The sequence below is a fragment of the Sus scrofa genome, chromosome 8 (assembly GCF_054392235.1).
Source record: "Sus scrofa isolate SSC_HxYL_T2T_F1_AM1 chromosome 8, Sscrofa_HxYL_maternal_Yorkshire_Landrace_v2.0, whole genome shotgun sequence".
Taxonomy (NCBI): domain Eukaryota; kingdom Metazoa; phylum Chordata; class Mammalia; order Artiodactyla; family Suidae; genus Sus; species Sus scrofa.
In genome coordinates this window covers 30,841,473-30,857,752 of record NC_139390.1, presented here as the reverse complement: position 1 = coordinate 30,857,752, position 16,280 = coordinate 30,841,473, and the positions used below count along the sequence as shown (strand labels likewise).

The following is a 16,280-nucleotide window of genomic DNA, read 5'->3' as shown; positions in this document are numbered from 1 at the left end:
AAATGACATTTTTCCTAAACAAAATGAACTTCTCAATAGTTTTATGATAAAAATAATACCATTTAAGTTAATCTTCTTCAAATATATACACAAGAAGCATATTAAAACTAATCTTATCAAATATTAATGCCTCATTTAGAGGCAGCAGCAGAAATAAGCAGTTAAAAATAACCAAACTTGGAGTCCCTGCTGTGGCTCAGCAGGTTAAGAACCTGACACAGTGCCTGCAAGGATGCAGGTTCAATCCCTGACCTCACTCAGTGAGTTAAGGATCCGGCATTGCTGCAAGCTGCAGCATAGTCAACAGATGTGGCTCAGATCCAGTGTTGCTTCGGCTGTGGTGCAGCCTGGCAGCTGCAGTTCCAATTCAACCCCTAACCTGGGAACTTCCATATGCTTCGGGTGCAGCCATAAAAAGAAAAAGAAAACAAAAACAAAAACCAAACTTGTTTCTAATTAATGAATGTAGTATAACTTAAATCTCCTACAAATAAGTGTGTTGTCCATTAAAAAAAAATTCATGTACCTTTATTAAGGGCTGGTAAAAGGTAATAATAATAAATATTCTGCCTAGTTTTGGAGGTCTCTTGTTTATAAATATCAATTTGCTGGAAGAGCTCTAGGGCGATAATACTACTGCCCTACTATCTTTTAAAAATATAGATTGGAGGGAGTTCCCATGGTGGTATACAGAAAGTTAAAGATCCCGTGTTGCCACAGCTGTGGCTCAGGCCACAACTGTAGCATGGGTTTGATTCCTGGCCAGGTAACTTCCTCATGCTTCAGTTGCGGTTCAAAAATAAATAAAAATAAAATTAAAGATACATCTTGGAGGGAATTCCCTGGTGACCTAGCAGTTAAGGATCCAGCATTGTCACTACTGTAGCTTGAGTCACTGCTGTGGCACAAGTTCAACCCTTAGCCCAGGAAGTTTTGCATGCCATGGGGGTGGGCAAAAAAAAAAAAAATCTGAATGTAAAGAAAATAATTCAAGAATATTTATAATGTCTGCCTTTAAGAAGAAGCTAGTATATATTATTACATACAACATCTGCTATAAAAGATGAACTTGGTTTTTATAAGGCAACTAGAGATCTCTTTTCCATCTAATGATTATCAAAAGGACTAACCTCAATTAATAGCATCCATGAAAGCATCCAGATGAGGCCTGGTATATAGGAGGCACTCAACAAAACAATATCAAAAATTTAATCTAAGGTTGGCTCATATGAATTATTAAAACAGAAAACATTTTATCATTTAAGATTTAGTAGAATGTGGAGTCCCTGTGTGGGTCAGTGGGTTAAGGATCCTGTGTTGTCACTGTGTGGCTCAAGCCACTGCTGTGGTGTGGGTTTGATCCCTAGGCAGGGAACTTCTGTATGCTGTGAGTGTGGCAAAAAAAAAAAAAAAAAAAAAAAAAAAAAAAAATCATAGAATATGCTACATATTTTAAGGTCTTTAAAAATCTGAATGAAAAGAAAAAGTCTAGAATATTTAATTTTTCCGAAAAATTTTGAATAACTATTCATTACAGAATTATAGAACCGTTTTACATTCAAAGGAGACACAACCACCACTTCTAATATTCAGCCAATCCTGATTTATGCAAAAGCACAAAGTGACTGGAAACACAGGCTTTGAAGTCAAAGGCTATTAGGTCTCAAATCTCAGCTGTGCTACTTAAAGAGATGTCTAGACAAGTTACTTCCCTGAGCTTATGTTTCTTCATCTATGAAACAGTGATAATGTACTTACCTCATAAGATTGAATGAAAAAATACATGTAAGCCTCTAATTAGTAAGAACTCAATAATTGCTACTACTACCAATTCTGTTACATGATTTCTATTAAAAATTTTTTGAATTGCCTATTATATGAAAGAAACTTCGCTATGCTACATAACCCAAATTTACAATAATATTAACTACTGAAGATTTGCCTGAGGAAATTAAAAGCTAGAAAGCTTCTTTCTGTATCTTATCACCAAATTCCATGGTCTAAAGTAGCTACAGAATTAGCAAAGCTGCCTCCTTTCTTTTATGTACGTCTTGAAACAAAGTTTTCATGAATAAAGAAAATTAAGTATTTGGAATACAATTTGTATGAAGACATGAGTGAATGAAATGCTAAATGACAAACAGGGAAGAGGAGCTTTTCTTTAAAAATAAGCATCTTATCAGTCAAAAATTTAAGGCAAGGTTTGTTATAGATACCATATGAAGGATAATTGAGAGTCCATGTAAGTTAAGCTTAACATGCTCGATGTTTCATACTGTTAAATTCTAACTTAACATAACCTGTAACTTGGCTCTACTAAATGTATTTTGGGAAAATAAAAAAAAATAGCTAAAATTCAGTAAGAAAAATAAATCTAGATAAGTATAAATTTATTATTTAAAAATTGCTATATATATCCTTAAGCCAAATGAAGTTACCTTTCATGTAGATTATAAAAGCTTAAGATTATTCTGATTTAATGTTTCAGACAAGGTCTAATATGCACAATTATTTTGATACAGAAAAAAGTACTTGCCTTCATATGGTGTGTCTGGAGGTCCTGCTATTTCTCCTCTTAATTCTGTAAAATTCTCATCTACAAGATCTACTTTAATTTGATTTTTGCTCGTCTTAAAAATAAACAGAAAATAAATGTTAGTTATATCAGCAAGAAAAAAAGCCTATTTTTATTAAAATAGTACCTATAAAAAATTTTGAAACCACTTCTTTCATAAGCTTATCTGCTCTAGTAAAAATAGTAATCTGTGTTTTCCAGAACTCAAGTAGCCAGTTTTAAGAATATTTAAAACAAAAATACTAACAAATTTTAACTCCAATGTTTTTAATGACATAATACCACTTTGAACAATACAATGCCTTGCTGACTTTATAGGAATAGAGAAAAATAGCAGACATTTATTTTATATTTGCCAATTATACATGTATTAATCCAAAGTGATAATGCTATTCATCTGCAGATGAACGTTGCAATATAATACCCCCGGGGCTACATGGGCTCTATCTAGACAGATAGAAAATTCAGGGTCATTAAAAGCCTTTTAGGCTACAAGCTCTCACTGGAATTTCTAGATGTTTAGGTTAACTGAAATATTACACCATCAGTGAAGATGATGAAAGCTCTAAGCATCTAATTAATTTCCCTTTCCACAAAAATTCCTGAAATCTACATGCCTCACTAGAATCTTCTAATGCCTTCCTGTTTTTATTAGTTTACTTCAATGGCAATTATTTACTTTTCAAAACAGATTTTAATCTTAAATTTATTTACCTCTACTGACTTTGTACTTTACACTTCTCAAAGTATTTTCATATCAACATTATCACTTCAATCTCTCAATAATCTTTAACAACCTATTCTCACAGTAAATGGTGATCACAATCCAGAAAACCCCCAGTGGGCTTCACATTAATGCTCACAAGTACCTGTCTGCAAAGGGGCTCACCATTTACATTTTGTGACTTCTATCAGTATCTTACACTTCTATTCACCTAATACAATGCCTCCTCCCTTTTCTCAATTTTTTAAAACATAAATCCTTAATATAATTATGTTTTAGAATTCCATGCTTTTACCTAAGTGAACATTTTCTTATGAAAGAAGGCCTTGCAAGATTTCAAGAGTAAATTTTTGCTTTTAAATCTACTTCTTAAACCTGCTTATTACTGGATGAAACAGCGCAAGAATTATTGTTTTAAGGTCCCTGAGTTCCTCCCCATACCCACAGCAGAAGACATCATTTTTACTTTTTCTTCTATATAAATTTAGCACAGAATGTTATATACAGAAAAATATAACTTAAGACCCAAATTTTAAAGATTTCATATGACTAATTTATCTTTTAATAAGAACATAGGATTAAAACTTACTTTATGCATTTTAACTAGTACTGGTTTGTTTCATGACCCTTTTTTACATTTGAAATTAAAGTATTTCATATTTTTCTGAAGATAATTTAACCCCCAAAATAAATTTAATTATAAATGTGCATAATGAAGAACTTCTTCCTGTGTCCTAAAAAATTATTTATTATCCTTGGTATTTGCAGTAGAAGATGGAATGTAAAATTTTAGTAATGGTAAAATATTTGTCCAGGATGCATAGGAATGAATAATGTTAAAATGAAAATCAGAGGCACTGGTCTTTCAGTGACCAATTTAAGAAGTCAAAAGCATAACTACAGACATCTACTCTTCTCCCCTAAGATTTCTTAGGGAAACAAGAATAACCAGATTTTGTACATCATAAATGCTTTCAAAGTTCTCTACAGCTTCCCACAATACCCCCTTCCCCAAAAGAAGTAAATAAGCCTAAAATGGCAGAATACTTAAAGACTCAATTAGACTAAAGTTTGAAGGAAGACAGAAGTAACAAATCAGAAAAGCTACCTACCAGATTGCCCCCAGCTGTCTGGTTAGTAAAATGCTAGATAAACAATTAATTTTTATACCTCCATCTTTACTCCTTCAAAATTATAATTCAGAGAAAAATGAGTCTTTTTTTTCACTCTAGATAAAGAAATACTATTTGTTATGAAACATTTACTAAATCTGCTCAAGAAAATACAACCATCATGATGAATTTAACTGTAAAGAAGCATTCTACACCCTAGAATAGACTCTTTATCTGCACATCACTAAAGATAAAAAGAAAATGGAAAGTTAAAAAAGACAAAGATTTTTCACAGCTTAATTTTTCCATCATGCAACAATCCTTTATTACTTTAAAGATCCAACAATTCTACAATCCATAACTGGGCAATCCCTCTGCCCACATAAACTAACTTAAAATCCCACTTAAAACTCAAGAATAGTAAGGAAAACATGGAAAACAGCAAAATGACAGTATTAGTTAAAGTATCTGGAGTCAGATGTGAGTTGATTCCCAGTTCCACCACTTGTTTGTGGTATTAATTCTGGTAAGTCACTTACCATTTAACCTCAATTTTAATACTGTAAATCGAGAATACACCTCAGAACTAAATGAAAATTTCCTGGATAGAAGTAGCATAGTTACCCCTCTCCTGACAATATTAATTATGAAAACCTTTGATTTCAAAACACTATTTTATAAAATTAATTTCACAGGTCTATTTTCAAGCTGAGAATGGAAATGTAATATCTAAAAATAAATTTTAAAATGTGTTTTCAGTGTTAACCACAACAACCAAAGATGCTGACACTTCTGGATGAATCCTGAAGAGCTGTGTTATCACTATACTACATTTTTTCTGAGGACAGCTGGAAAGTTGTTTTTCTATACTTTCTTCTACCAACTCATCTCAACACACAGTGATGAGATCTCTGGTAGTCTTGGTTTTCCTGCTGTTTCCTTGTGGCTCCAATGCATTTCCAACACATAAAAGGAAAAGAGATGAACAACAGCTATGGCTCCTAGTAAACAATTTTTAAATACGCTTTTTAATTAAGAGACCCATGCATAAAGTATGCAAAATGGCATACAATGTTGTAGTTAATTTGGAAGTTGTAAATAAATGAACATTACTGCTAATAAGCAACAGTGAAGAATTTAAAGCAATTCTAATAAATTCCCAAGGTTAAGTACCTTGATGAACTGACATCATCACAAAATTCTTTCAAACAATTTTCAGGATCTACTACATATCAGAAAGCAATCTCAAGTGTCAGTGAAACAACTACATGGCAAAATGAAGTCCCTGCCTACTTGGAGTTTATATTCTCATGGAAAGAACTGAAAACAGCAAGATTTTATCATAAAAACACTAAGTACAGAAGTTCCTGCCATGGCTCAGAGGTAACAAACCCGACTAGCACCCATGAGGACGTGAATTCCATCCCTGGCCTTGCTCAGTGGGTTAAGGATTTGGTGTTGTCATGAGCTGTGGTATAGGTCACAGACACTGCTTAGATCCCATATTACTGTGGCTATGGTGTAGGCCAGCAGCTACAGCTCTGATTTGACCCCAAGCCTGGGAACTTCCCATATGCCACGGATGCGGCCCTAAAAAAGACTGAAAAAAGAAAAAAACACTAACTATAAGCTAGTGTTGTGTAACTTGTTTAAAACTTAGAATCTATGTGACCTTGGGCAAGTTAATAACCACTCTGTACCTCAGTTTCATCCTCCGGCAAGTGGGGAGTATAATAATACCTACCACATACAGCTCATAGGGGAATTTAATGAATTAACACAGTATTAACACCTGCCAAACAGTAAATGATGAATGCATAGAAGCCATTTAATATTGTAATATGTGATTTTTGATAATGATGTTGGAAAAGAAAACTTTTACCTAAAGCAAGTATTTTAAAGGGATAATTTACCACATTAGCCTCTCTTCTATTTATTCTAGAAAAAAAAAATTTTTTTTTTTTTGATCTTTTTCCTTTTCTAGGGCTGCTCCCGCAGCATATGGAGGTTCCCAGGCTAGGGGCTGAAGCAGCGCTATAGCCAATGGCCTATGCCAGAGCCACAGCAACTCGGGATCCAAGCCTCGTCTGCAACCTACACCACAGCTCACGGCAACGCCGGATCCTTAACCCACTGAGCAAGGCCAGGGATCAAACCCGAAACCTCATGGTTCCTAGTCGGATTCGTTAATCACTGAGCCACGACGGGAACTCCTAGAAAATGTTTTCTAAAACACAATTTAAACCCAAATTTCAAATCAGCAAATATAATTCTAAACGACCCTTAAAGATGTAATTTTTATAAGCTATTAAAACAATTATCAATCTGTTTCCTAATCTAATCAAGAACTACCAAAATCTAGGAACAACACTCTTTATTATCGTGTAAATAAATGTGAAATTCACTTCTTCCTAATTTGCTGGAAACAAGGCTTAAAAGATTTAACAGCTGCCATTATTTTCTCCGTTTTGATTTATCGCAGGATACTGAATATAGTTCACTGTGCCATACGGCACCCATTATTTTCTCATAATTTAACATACTTTCCCGTCTATCCTAAAGTTCAAGCAATAAGAAAGATTTATACCTTCAAAGCAGCTAAAAAAAAAAAAAAAAATCTGAAGGTTGGAGTTCCCCCCGTGGTGCAGCAGGTTAAGGATCTGGCACTGTCTCCATGGTGACGCAGGTTTGATCCACAGCCTGGTACAGTGTTAACAGCCTGGATCTGGCATGGCAGCACTATGGTGTAGGTCACAGCTGCTGCTAGGATTCAATTCCTGGCCCAGGAATTTGCATATGCTGCATGTGTGGCGATTAAAAAAAACAAACAAAAAAAAAACCTGGAGTTCCTGTTGTGGCTCAGTGGTTAATGAATCCGACTAGGAACCATGAGGTTGTGGGTTCGATCTCTGGCCTTGCTCAGTGGGTTAAGGATCCAGAGTTGCCATGAGCTGTGGTGTAGGTTGCAAACTCAGCTCGGATCTTGAGTCACTGTGGCTCTGGTGTAGGCTGGCAGCTACAGCTCCAATTAGACCCCTAGCCTGGGAACCTCCATATGCCGAGGGAGCAGCCCTAGAAAAAGCAAAAAGACAAAACAAAACAAACAAACAAACCAAACACCCTGAAGCTTGGAGCATGTCACATTTCCAAAGCAGGGCTGACATGGAAACTAACTCTTAAAAATTATCAGTTTAACATGAAATCAAAATTAAGATTTCAGGAGTTCCCACTGTGGTGCAATGGACCTGGCAGCATCTTGGGAGCGCCAGAATGCAGGTTCAATATCCGGCCTGGCACAGTGGGTTAAGGATCCATTGTTGCCGCAACTGTGGCTTAGGTTGCAAGTGCAGCTCGGATCTGATTCCTGTCCCAGAATTCCACATGCCATGATGTGGACAATAATGAAAAAAATTAAATAAATAAAAATCAAGATTTCTGAGATACTTCACATTTAGTGGCCATACCCACAGCATGCAAAAGTTCCTAGGCCAGGGATCAAACCAGAGTCACAGCAGTGATAATACCAGATCCATAACCCACTAAGCCACCAGGGAACTCCTATTTCACATTTTAAAATACTAAGTCTTTAAGATCTAGTGTATAACTTAAAACTATAGCATATTTAAGTGTTCTAAAGCCACATGTAGAAGTTCCCTTCTGGCCTAGTGCTTAAGGATTAGGTATCATCACTGCTGTGGCTAGGGTTCAGTCCCTGGCCCGAGAACATCCACATTCCACAGGCACATCAATAATAATAATTACAATAATAAAGCCACATGTAATAGGCAATGTCACAGAAATAAAAAGTAAAATACTTATTTTTGGGAGAGGAGAGTGGGAAATAGAATGGATCTGTTAATGGGCACAAGGATTCTTTTGGAGGTAATGAGAATGGATGAGAATATTCTGGAATGAGATATTGGTAATCGTTGCACAACTTTGTAAATACACTAAAAACCACTGAATTACATACTTTTAAAAGAGTAATTTTTGGAGTTCCTATTGTGGCTCAGCAGGTTAAGAACCCAACTAGTATTCATGAGGATGCAGATTTGATCTCAGGCCTGCTCAGTGGGTGAAGGATTGAGAGCTGGCACAAGCTGTGTCTTAGGTTGCAAATGTGGCTCAGATTCAGCCTTGCTGTGGCTGTGGTTGTGGTTGTGGTGTAGGCCAGCAGCTGCAGCTCTGATTCAACCCGTAGCCCTGGAACTTCAATATGCTACAGATGTGGCCCTAAAAATGTAAGAAAAAAATTATTTTTAAAAACTTAAAGGGAAAAAAAAAAAAGGCACATACGGCTAGTGGGTACAGTATTGAAAAGTATAGCTCCAGCAGTTCCTGCTGTGGCTCAGCAGGTTATGAACCCGACTAATATCCATGAGGATGCAGGTTCGACCCCTGGCCCCCCTCAGTGGGTTAAGGATCCAACACTGCCCTGAACTGTGGTGCAGGTCACAGAATCGACCAGCTCCAATTCGACCCCTGGGAATTTCCACATGCTGCACATGAGGCCCTAAAAACCAAAAAAAAAAAATTTTTTTAATTAAAAAATTGAAAAGAAAACTATAGCTCCAGAAAACCAAGAAACAATAGCCTCTCCAACTATAGCAACAGTGTGCCATTAAAATTTGCTTTCTGGGAGTTCCCACTGTGCCCCAGCAGGTTACAAATCTGACTAGTATCCATGAAGATGCAGGTTCAATCCCTGGCCTCGCTCAGTGGGTTAAGGGTTCAGCATTGCTGTAAGCTATGGCATAAGTCACAGACTCGGCTCAGATCTGGTGTTGCTGTGGTTGTGGTGTAGGCTGGCAGCTACAGTTCCAATTTGACCCTTAGCCTCCGAACTTTCATATGCTGCAGGTGGGGCCCTAAAAAGACTGGACTTCTGTCATATTCCACACAATCTAGAATGCAGGATAACTAAAGTTCTGAACTTAATAATTCCATGAATATTTACTGAGTACTCAATATTTACAAAGTAAATAGGTACTGGTGGTAAAATGATCAACCAGAAATGCTCTCGAACCTATCTTATCCCCATAAACAGAGCTTTTGCTCTAAGCAAACAACATTGGAGTTTCCGGCATGGCGCAGTGGAAACGAATCTGACTAGGAACCATGAGGTTGCGGGTTCAATCCCTGGCCTTGCTCAGTGGGTTAAGGATCTGGCGTTGCCATGAGCTGTGGTGTAGGTTGCTGATGTGGCTCGGATCCCGTGTTGCTGTGGCTGTGGTGTAGGCCAGCAGCTGCAGCTCTGATTCAACCCCTAGCCTGGGAACCTCCATATGCCATGTGGGAACGGCCCTAAAAAGCAAAAATAAATAAAGTATTAAACAACATATTATATAATGTTTAAGTATAGGATACCTTGAGAGTCATCCTAAGAAGATTTCTTTAAAAGATTTGACTTAGGTAAAACCAATAACAGTATTTCAGGCAGAAAGTCCATCCTGTCCAAAACAGAGACAGTGAAGGACTTGACATGTTTAACAACTGAAAAGCCACCAATAAGACTAGAATATACACAATAAAAGAGCAAAAACATGGCAGAGAAAGTAGGCAGGAGCCAGATTATGCAGGATCATGAAGAACAGTGAGAAAAAGTTGTGATATGACAATCAGATTTGGGTCTTTTAAAACAACCTGGCTAAATTAAATTGAATAAATAAAACAAAACAACCTGGCTGTGTTTGTGCCGGTTAGGTGGGGAATGCCTATAGGTAGATTAAAGGAGATAGAAAGGAATTCAGTAAGAGTGAAAGTCCACTGAGATGAAGAGAAGGAGGTAATTCAAGAGAGATAGGAGGTAAAATTTATAGGACTTAGTTCTTATATACTAAAACTGTATGATCTCAAGGAGGAATAAAATCACTCAATTGATTTTCCACTGCGTGGATGGTAAAACAATAAACTAAGATAAGGAAATTTAGGGGTCAGTGTTTGGGGAGGAGGGAAAATCAAAAACTCAGTTTTGGACATGTTGAAAAAAATATCTGTGAAAATCCAGAGGACCAAGTAGCCAGTTGAAAACTCAAGTCTAAACTTCAGGGAGTTCCCATTGTGGTACAACAGAAATGAATCCAACTAGTATCCATGAGGATGCAGGTTCAATCCCTAGCCTAGCTCGGTTGGGGATCCAGCATTGCGGTGAGCTGTGGTGTAGGTCTCAGACATGGCTCAGATCCTGTGTGGCTGTGGCTGGCAGTTGTAGCTCCAATTCAACCCATAGCCTGAGAATTCCATATGCCATGGGTTCGGCCCTTAAAAAAAAAAGAAAGAAAGAAAATGTTTCAGGAGAAAATAGCTGATGTTGCTGAGAGATCAATTAACAATTATAGCTAATATGCTTTGTAAGCTCTATTCTAATTGATTTGTAAGTAATAATTCATTTAATCCTCATAACAAGCTTATGTTTACCAATAAGGAAACCAAGATACAAAGAGATCACATAAGCTAATAACAAGCAAAGCCAAGTTTCAAAAATGATGCAGGGAAAAAAAAAAAAAGATGCAGGAGCCAAGGTATATATATTCTACTTCATTGACTCTTAAGGTACCATCTATTACAGGACGCCCTGGTGTATGTCAATAAGAAAAACATACTACCATCATTTACACTAAGACAAAATATTTTTCCATTTAGATTTTTTATTTTACACTTACTATAAGAGATTTTAGACTTTGTATACATCACTCTTAAAACTGCACAACGAAAAAAATTATCTTTTTCACACTGAGAGCCCTGAACGTGTACCAAAACATACAATTTCTAGAAACATACGCAAGAAACTGGCAATGGGTAGAAAATGGAAGAACTATGGACTGAGGTAAATGGGAGACCACAGTGCTCTTTTAACTTTTGTTGCAAAAGCCTTTTTTCTTTTCTTTTTTTTTTGTTGGATCCTCAGCATGTGGAAGTTCCCAAGTCAGGGACTGAAGCCACGCCACAGTTGCAACCTGTACCACAGCTGTGGCAACATAGGATCCTTAACCCTCTGTGCCTTAGGGGGAACTTTCACAAAACACTTTTAAAAGGCTGATGAAGCAGCGAGGTCTTTGCAAAGCGAAAAGATAAAAGTGCCTGCTATAACTGGAGAGTCCATGAAAGGTGAGGGAATGGAAATCTTGATTAAAGAGAATTCTTCTAAATTTTGGCATAAAGGGGGAAGTGAGAAACAAAGCAATATTTTAGATGAAGAAAGAGGTCAGAAGGTTGGTCTTCTTTACAACACAGCTGTTATTTAAACGGTATGTTTAAATGCTAGTGGGACAGCTATGGTTGAGAGGGAGAGGTTAAAAATAAAGGACAGGAATTCCTGGCTTAGTGATAACAAACCTGACTAGTATCCATGAAGACTAAGGTTTGATCCCTGGCCTCACTCAATGGGTTACAGATCCGGCACGGCTATGAGCTGTGGTGCAAGTCAAAGACATAGGCTCGGATCCTGAGTTGCTGTGGCTATGGTGTAGGCCGGCAGCTACGGCTCTGATTTGACCCCTAGCCGGGGAACTTCCATATCCCACAAGAGCAGCTCTAAAAAGCAAAAAAGAAATAGCAACAATAACAACAACAACAAAGACAAAAGACAAAAAAAAAAAAAAAAAGGAGTTCCCGTCGTGGCACAGTGGTTAACGAATCCGACTAGGAACCATGAGGTTGCGGGTTCGGTCCCTGCCCTTGCTCAGTGGGTTAACGAGCCGGCGTTGCCGTGAGCTGTGGTGTAGGTTGCAGACGCGGCTCGGATCCCGCGTTGCTGTGGCTCTGGCGTAGGCCGGTGGCTACAGCCCTGATTCAACCCCTAGCCTGGGAACCTCCATATGCCGCGGGAGCGGCCCAAGAAATAGCAACAATAACAACAACAACAACAAAGACAAAAGACAAAAAAAAATAAAAAAATTAAAAAAATAAAAAAAAAAGCAAAAAATTAAAATTGAAAAAATAAAGGATAGCAGATAACGTACTGAAGATAGAATGGGTGAAATCTAGAACTAGAAGAATAAATGACTGTCCAATGGAAAAACAATCTTAGATCTCTCAAGAATTGAAGTCACAGGGCAAATCACTGCCCCCCCAACTTGAGACAAGTTCCTGCTATGGTGCAGTGGGTTAAGAATCCGGTATTGCCTCTGCAACGGAGTGGGTTTGATCCTTGATCTGGCACAGCGTGTTAAAGATCTGCTGTTGCCATAGCTGTGGTGTAGTTTGAAGCTTCAGCTTCGATTTGATCCCCGGCCTGGGAATTTCCATATGCCATGGGTGCAGCCAAAAAAGAAAAAAATATATATTAATAACCTGGAGAAACAGATGGGCAGAAAAAGAGAATCAAACCAGAACAAAAGCTCACAAACAACCTTACACCAGCCAGAATGGCCACCATCAAAGAGTCTATAAACAGTAAGTGCTGGAGAGGGGGCGGAGAAAAAGGAACCCTATGACACCTGTTGGTGGGATTGTAAATTGGTGCAACCACTGTGGAAAACAGTATGGAGATTCCTCAGAAAACTAAAAACAGAACTACCATCTGATCCAGCAATCCCACTCCTGGGTATCTATCCAGAGAAAACCACAACTCACAAAGACATGGGTACTCCGATGTTCATTGCAGCACTATTTGCAACAGCCAAGACATGGAAACAACCTAAATGTCATCAACAGAGGAGTGGATCAAGAAGATGCGGTACATATACACAATGGAATATTACTCAGCCATTAAAAGGAACGAAATACCAGCATTTTTAGCAACATGGATGGACATGTTTAAGTGAGGTCAGCCATACAAAGAGACACCAACATCAAATGCTATCACTGACATGTGGAATCGGAAAAAACGACAGACTGAACTTCTCTGCAGGATAGATGCTGACTCACAGACTTTGAAAAACTTATGGTCTCCAGAGGAGACAGTTTGGGGGTTGGGGGGATGTGCTTGGGTTATGGGATAGAAATCCTGTGAAACTGGATTGTTATGATCATTATACAACTACAGATGTGATAAATTCATGTGAGTAATAATAAAAATTTAAAAAAAAAAACCCTCACAAACATCTCTGCATGAACCATTACCAGAGTAGGAAAATATAAACTGTAATTGACATTGCTGGAGGCTCAATGGGGATAGGTTTAAGAGCGAAAAACTTCCAGGAGACCCTACCACTTTTGCGAATTTTTACCTCCAGGACTCCTAAAAGATTTTCACAGTGAAGATCAGAGAAAAATTCCATTCTTCTTAACAAGGCTTGTTCTCAAGAGAATAACACCAATTGGGGTTTTAACAGATCTAACCCACCTGAGAGAGGGGCAATACCTAACTCCAGCCCCCACCAGCCTTCCAGTCACACTTAAATAGGGAAGAGACTAAGAAGCACTTCCGGGAGTTTCTGTCATGGCACAGCGGAAACAAATCCAACTAGGAATCATGAGGTTGCGGCTTCGATCCCTGGCCTTGCTCAGTGGGTTAAGGATCCGGCGTTGCCATGAGCTGTGGTGAAGGTCACAGACATGGCTTGGATCTGGCATTGCTATGACTCTGTCATAGGCTGGCAGGTGTAGCTCCGATTAGACCCCTAGCCTGGGAACCCCCACATGCCACAGGTGTGGCCCTAAAAGGACAAAATACAAAAAAAAAAGAAAAAAAGAAGCACTTCTAAAGGTCATAGTTTACAAGCATAGGCTCACTAAAAGACTAAGACCCAATTATAAGACTACAGAACACTTCCCCTCCCCCTAAACCTTACCATCACATCAGCAGGACTCCTGTATAACAACAGAAAACTATAACTCAAAGAATTATATGTCTAAGGCCTTGTTTAAAAAAAAGTTTCTAAAGAACTCCAAAGACAACAGGGGAGCCAAAAATAAGGACATAAGAGGAAATTTTAGCCTCTGAAACTTACAGCAAAAAGTAAACATAGCCTAATCTCTAGTCAGATAAACATAAAAACTCACCTAAAGGCCTATTTAACCTCAGCTGCTTTTATCATGTCTGACTTTAAAGAAAAAAATTACAAGGCATTCTAAAAGACAAAAAACAGAGTTTAGAGAGGTAGAGTAAGCATCAAAATCAGACTCAGATATAAGAGCGATGTTGGAATTAGATGGAAATTTAAAATATGACTAATATGCTAAGTCTAACAGAAAGAGTTGACAACATCCAAAACAGAAGAGTAATTTAAGCAGAAAGATGGAAACTCTAAGAATCAAAAGAGAAGGTCAGAAATCAAAACATTCTAACATATAAAAATTGCTTTTGATGGGCTTATTAGTAGAAAAACATGGAGAAACAATCAGTGAGCTAGAAGAAACATCACTAGGAACTTCTAAGACTGAAATGTAAAAGAAAAATAATGAAAAGATAAAACAATATCGAAAAGGGGTAACATATGAGTAATGGAAATACCAGAACAAGAAGAAAAGAAGAAATATTTGAAGCAATAATAAGAATTTCCCTAAATTAATGACAGATACCAAATCACAGATCCAGGAAGCTCAGAGTTCAAACCAGGATGAATCCCCCCAAAATCTCTACCTAGGTATACATATCATATTCAAACTGAAGAAAATCAAAACAAAGAAAAATTCCCGATAGAAGCCAGGGGAAAAAACACCCTGCCTATAAAGGAGCATGGGTAAGAATTACATCAGACTTCTCTTCAGAATTCATAGAAGCAAGAGCAGAATAGAGTGATTTATTTATAAGTGTTAAAAGAAAAAAGCCCCACCAACCTAGATTTCTATATCCAATGGAATTATCCATTCGAAATTAAGAATAGACTTTTCAAACAAACCAAAATAGAGGGAATCTGTGGCAAGCAGACCTGCTTTATAAGAAATGTTAAAAGAAATCCTTTAGAAAGAAGGATAATGACACAGATCAGAAACTGTACACAAAGGAAGAGCATTAGAGAAGGAATAAGTGAAGATAAAATAGTTATCTTTCTTATTAACTGATTTACAGATAACTGTACATTCAAAATAATAACAAAGTATTTGGTGATTATAGCGTATGCAAAGTGAAATGAATTAACAGGTTACTATAATAAATGGGAAAGAGGAAATGTGAATTGTTATAAAGCACTACCCATCAAGTAACACAGCACTATTTGAAAGAGCACTTTTAAGTAAATGTGTATGGCAAATTCAAGAGTAACTACTAAAAAAAGGTGGGGTTTTTTGGGTGGTTTTTTTTGGTTTTTTTTTTTTTTTAATTTCTAAAATACACAACTGACATGCTAAGAAAGAAGAAAAAAACAGAATCATATACAATGATCAATTAAAACAAGATAAGGCAGGAGTTCCCTGGTGGCCCAGGAGGTTAAGGACCCATCATTGTCACTGCTGTGGCTCAGAGAGTCACTGCTGTAGCGTGGGTTTGATCCCTGGTCCAGGAACTTCTGCATGCTGCAGGTGCAACCAAAAAAAGGGGGGGGATGTTAATATCAATAAACACCTGAGGTTGAGAGACCGCTGTCTACTTCTGTCATCTTTGCACATTTCTTCTAAGTTAGCATGGAAGAAAGGAGGCAGGACTAGGATTGTCTGCATTTCTGATAAATATTAATAGACTGTAAGCTCTCATCTCCACAATCATACCCTATCATCTCCTAAAGCTGCACCTTCTCCAAAATTCATTTCAAGTTTCTCAGATTCCTGACCTCTATGGATTAAATATACTCACTCTGGTACTCCAAATCCAGCTAGCTATTGGCTGGCTTCACTGAAACATCACCACTCTCCCCAACTTTCCTTCGTTACCAATCACCTTTAATGTCCTCACTTCCCTCCTTAACCAGCTTAGATTCCTTGGGCATTCATTATAATCACTCCCTTGGAAATACCCTTGACAACCTGGATACTTTTCTTCCTTAAATGT

General features: G+C 37.5%; 1 protein-coding gene across 1 annotated transcript in view; it reads right to left on the bottom strand.

The window, feature by feature from the left end:
• The window catches only part of UBE2K (ubiquitin conjugating enzyme E2 K), a 71,046-nt gene that overhangs the window by 36,508 nt on the left and 18,258 nt on the right, over window positions 1–16,280 (bottom strand). The window contains exon 2 of the mRNA NM_001078671.1: window positions 2,537–2,630. Coding sequence (NP_001072139.1) covers window positions 2,537–2,630 — 94 coding nt within the window. The remainder of the gene's footprint in view (window positions 1–2,536; window positions 2,631–16,280) is intronic.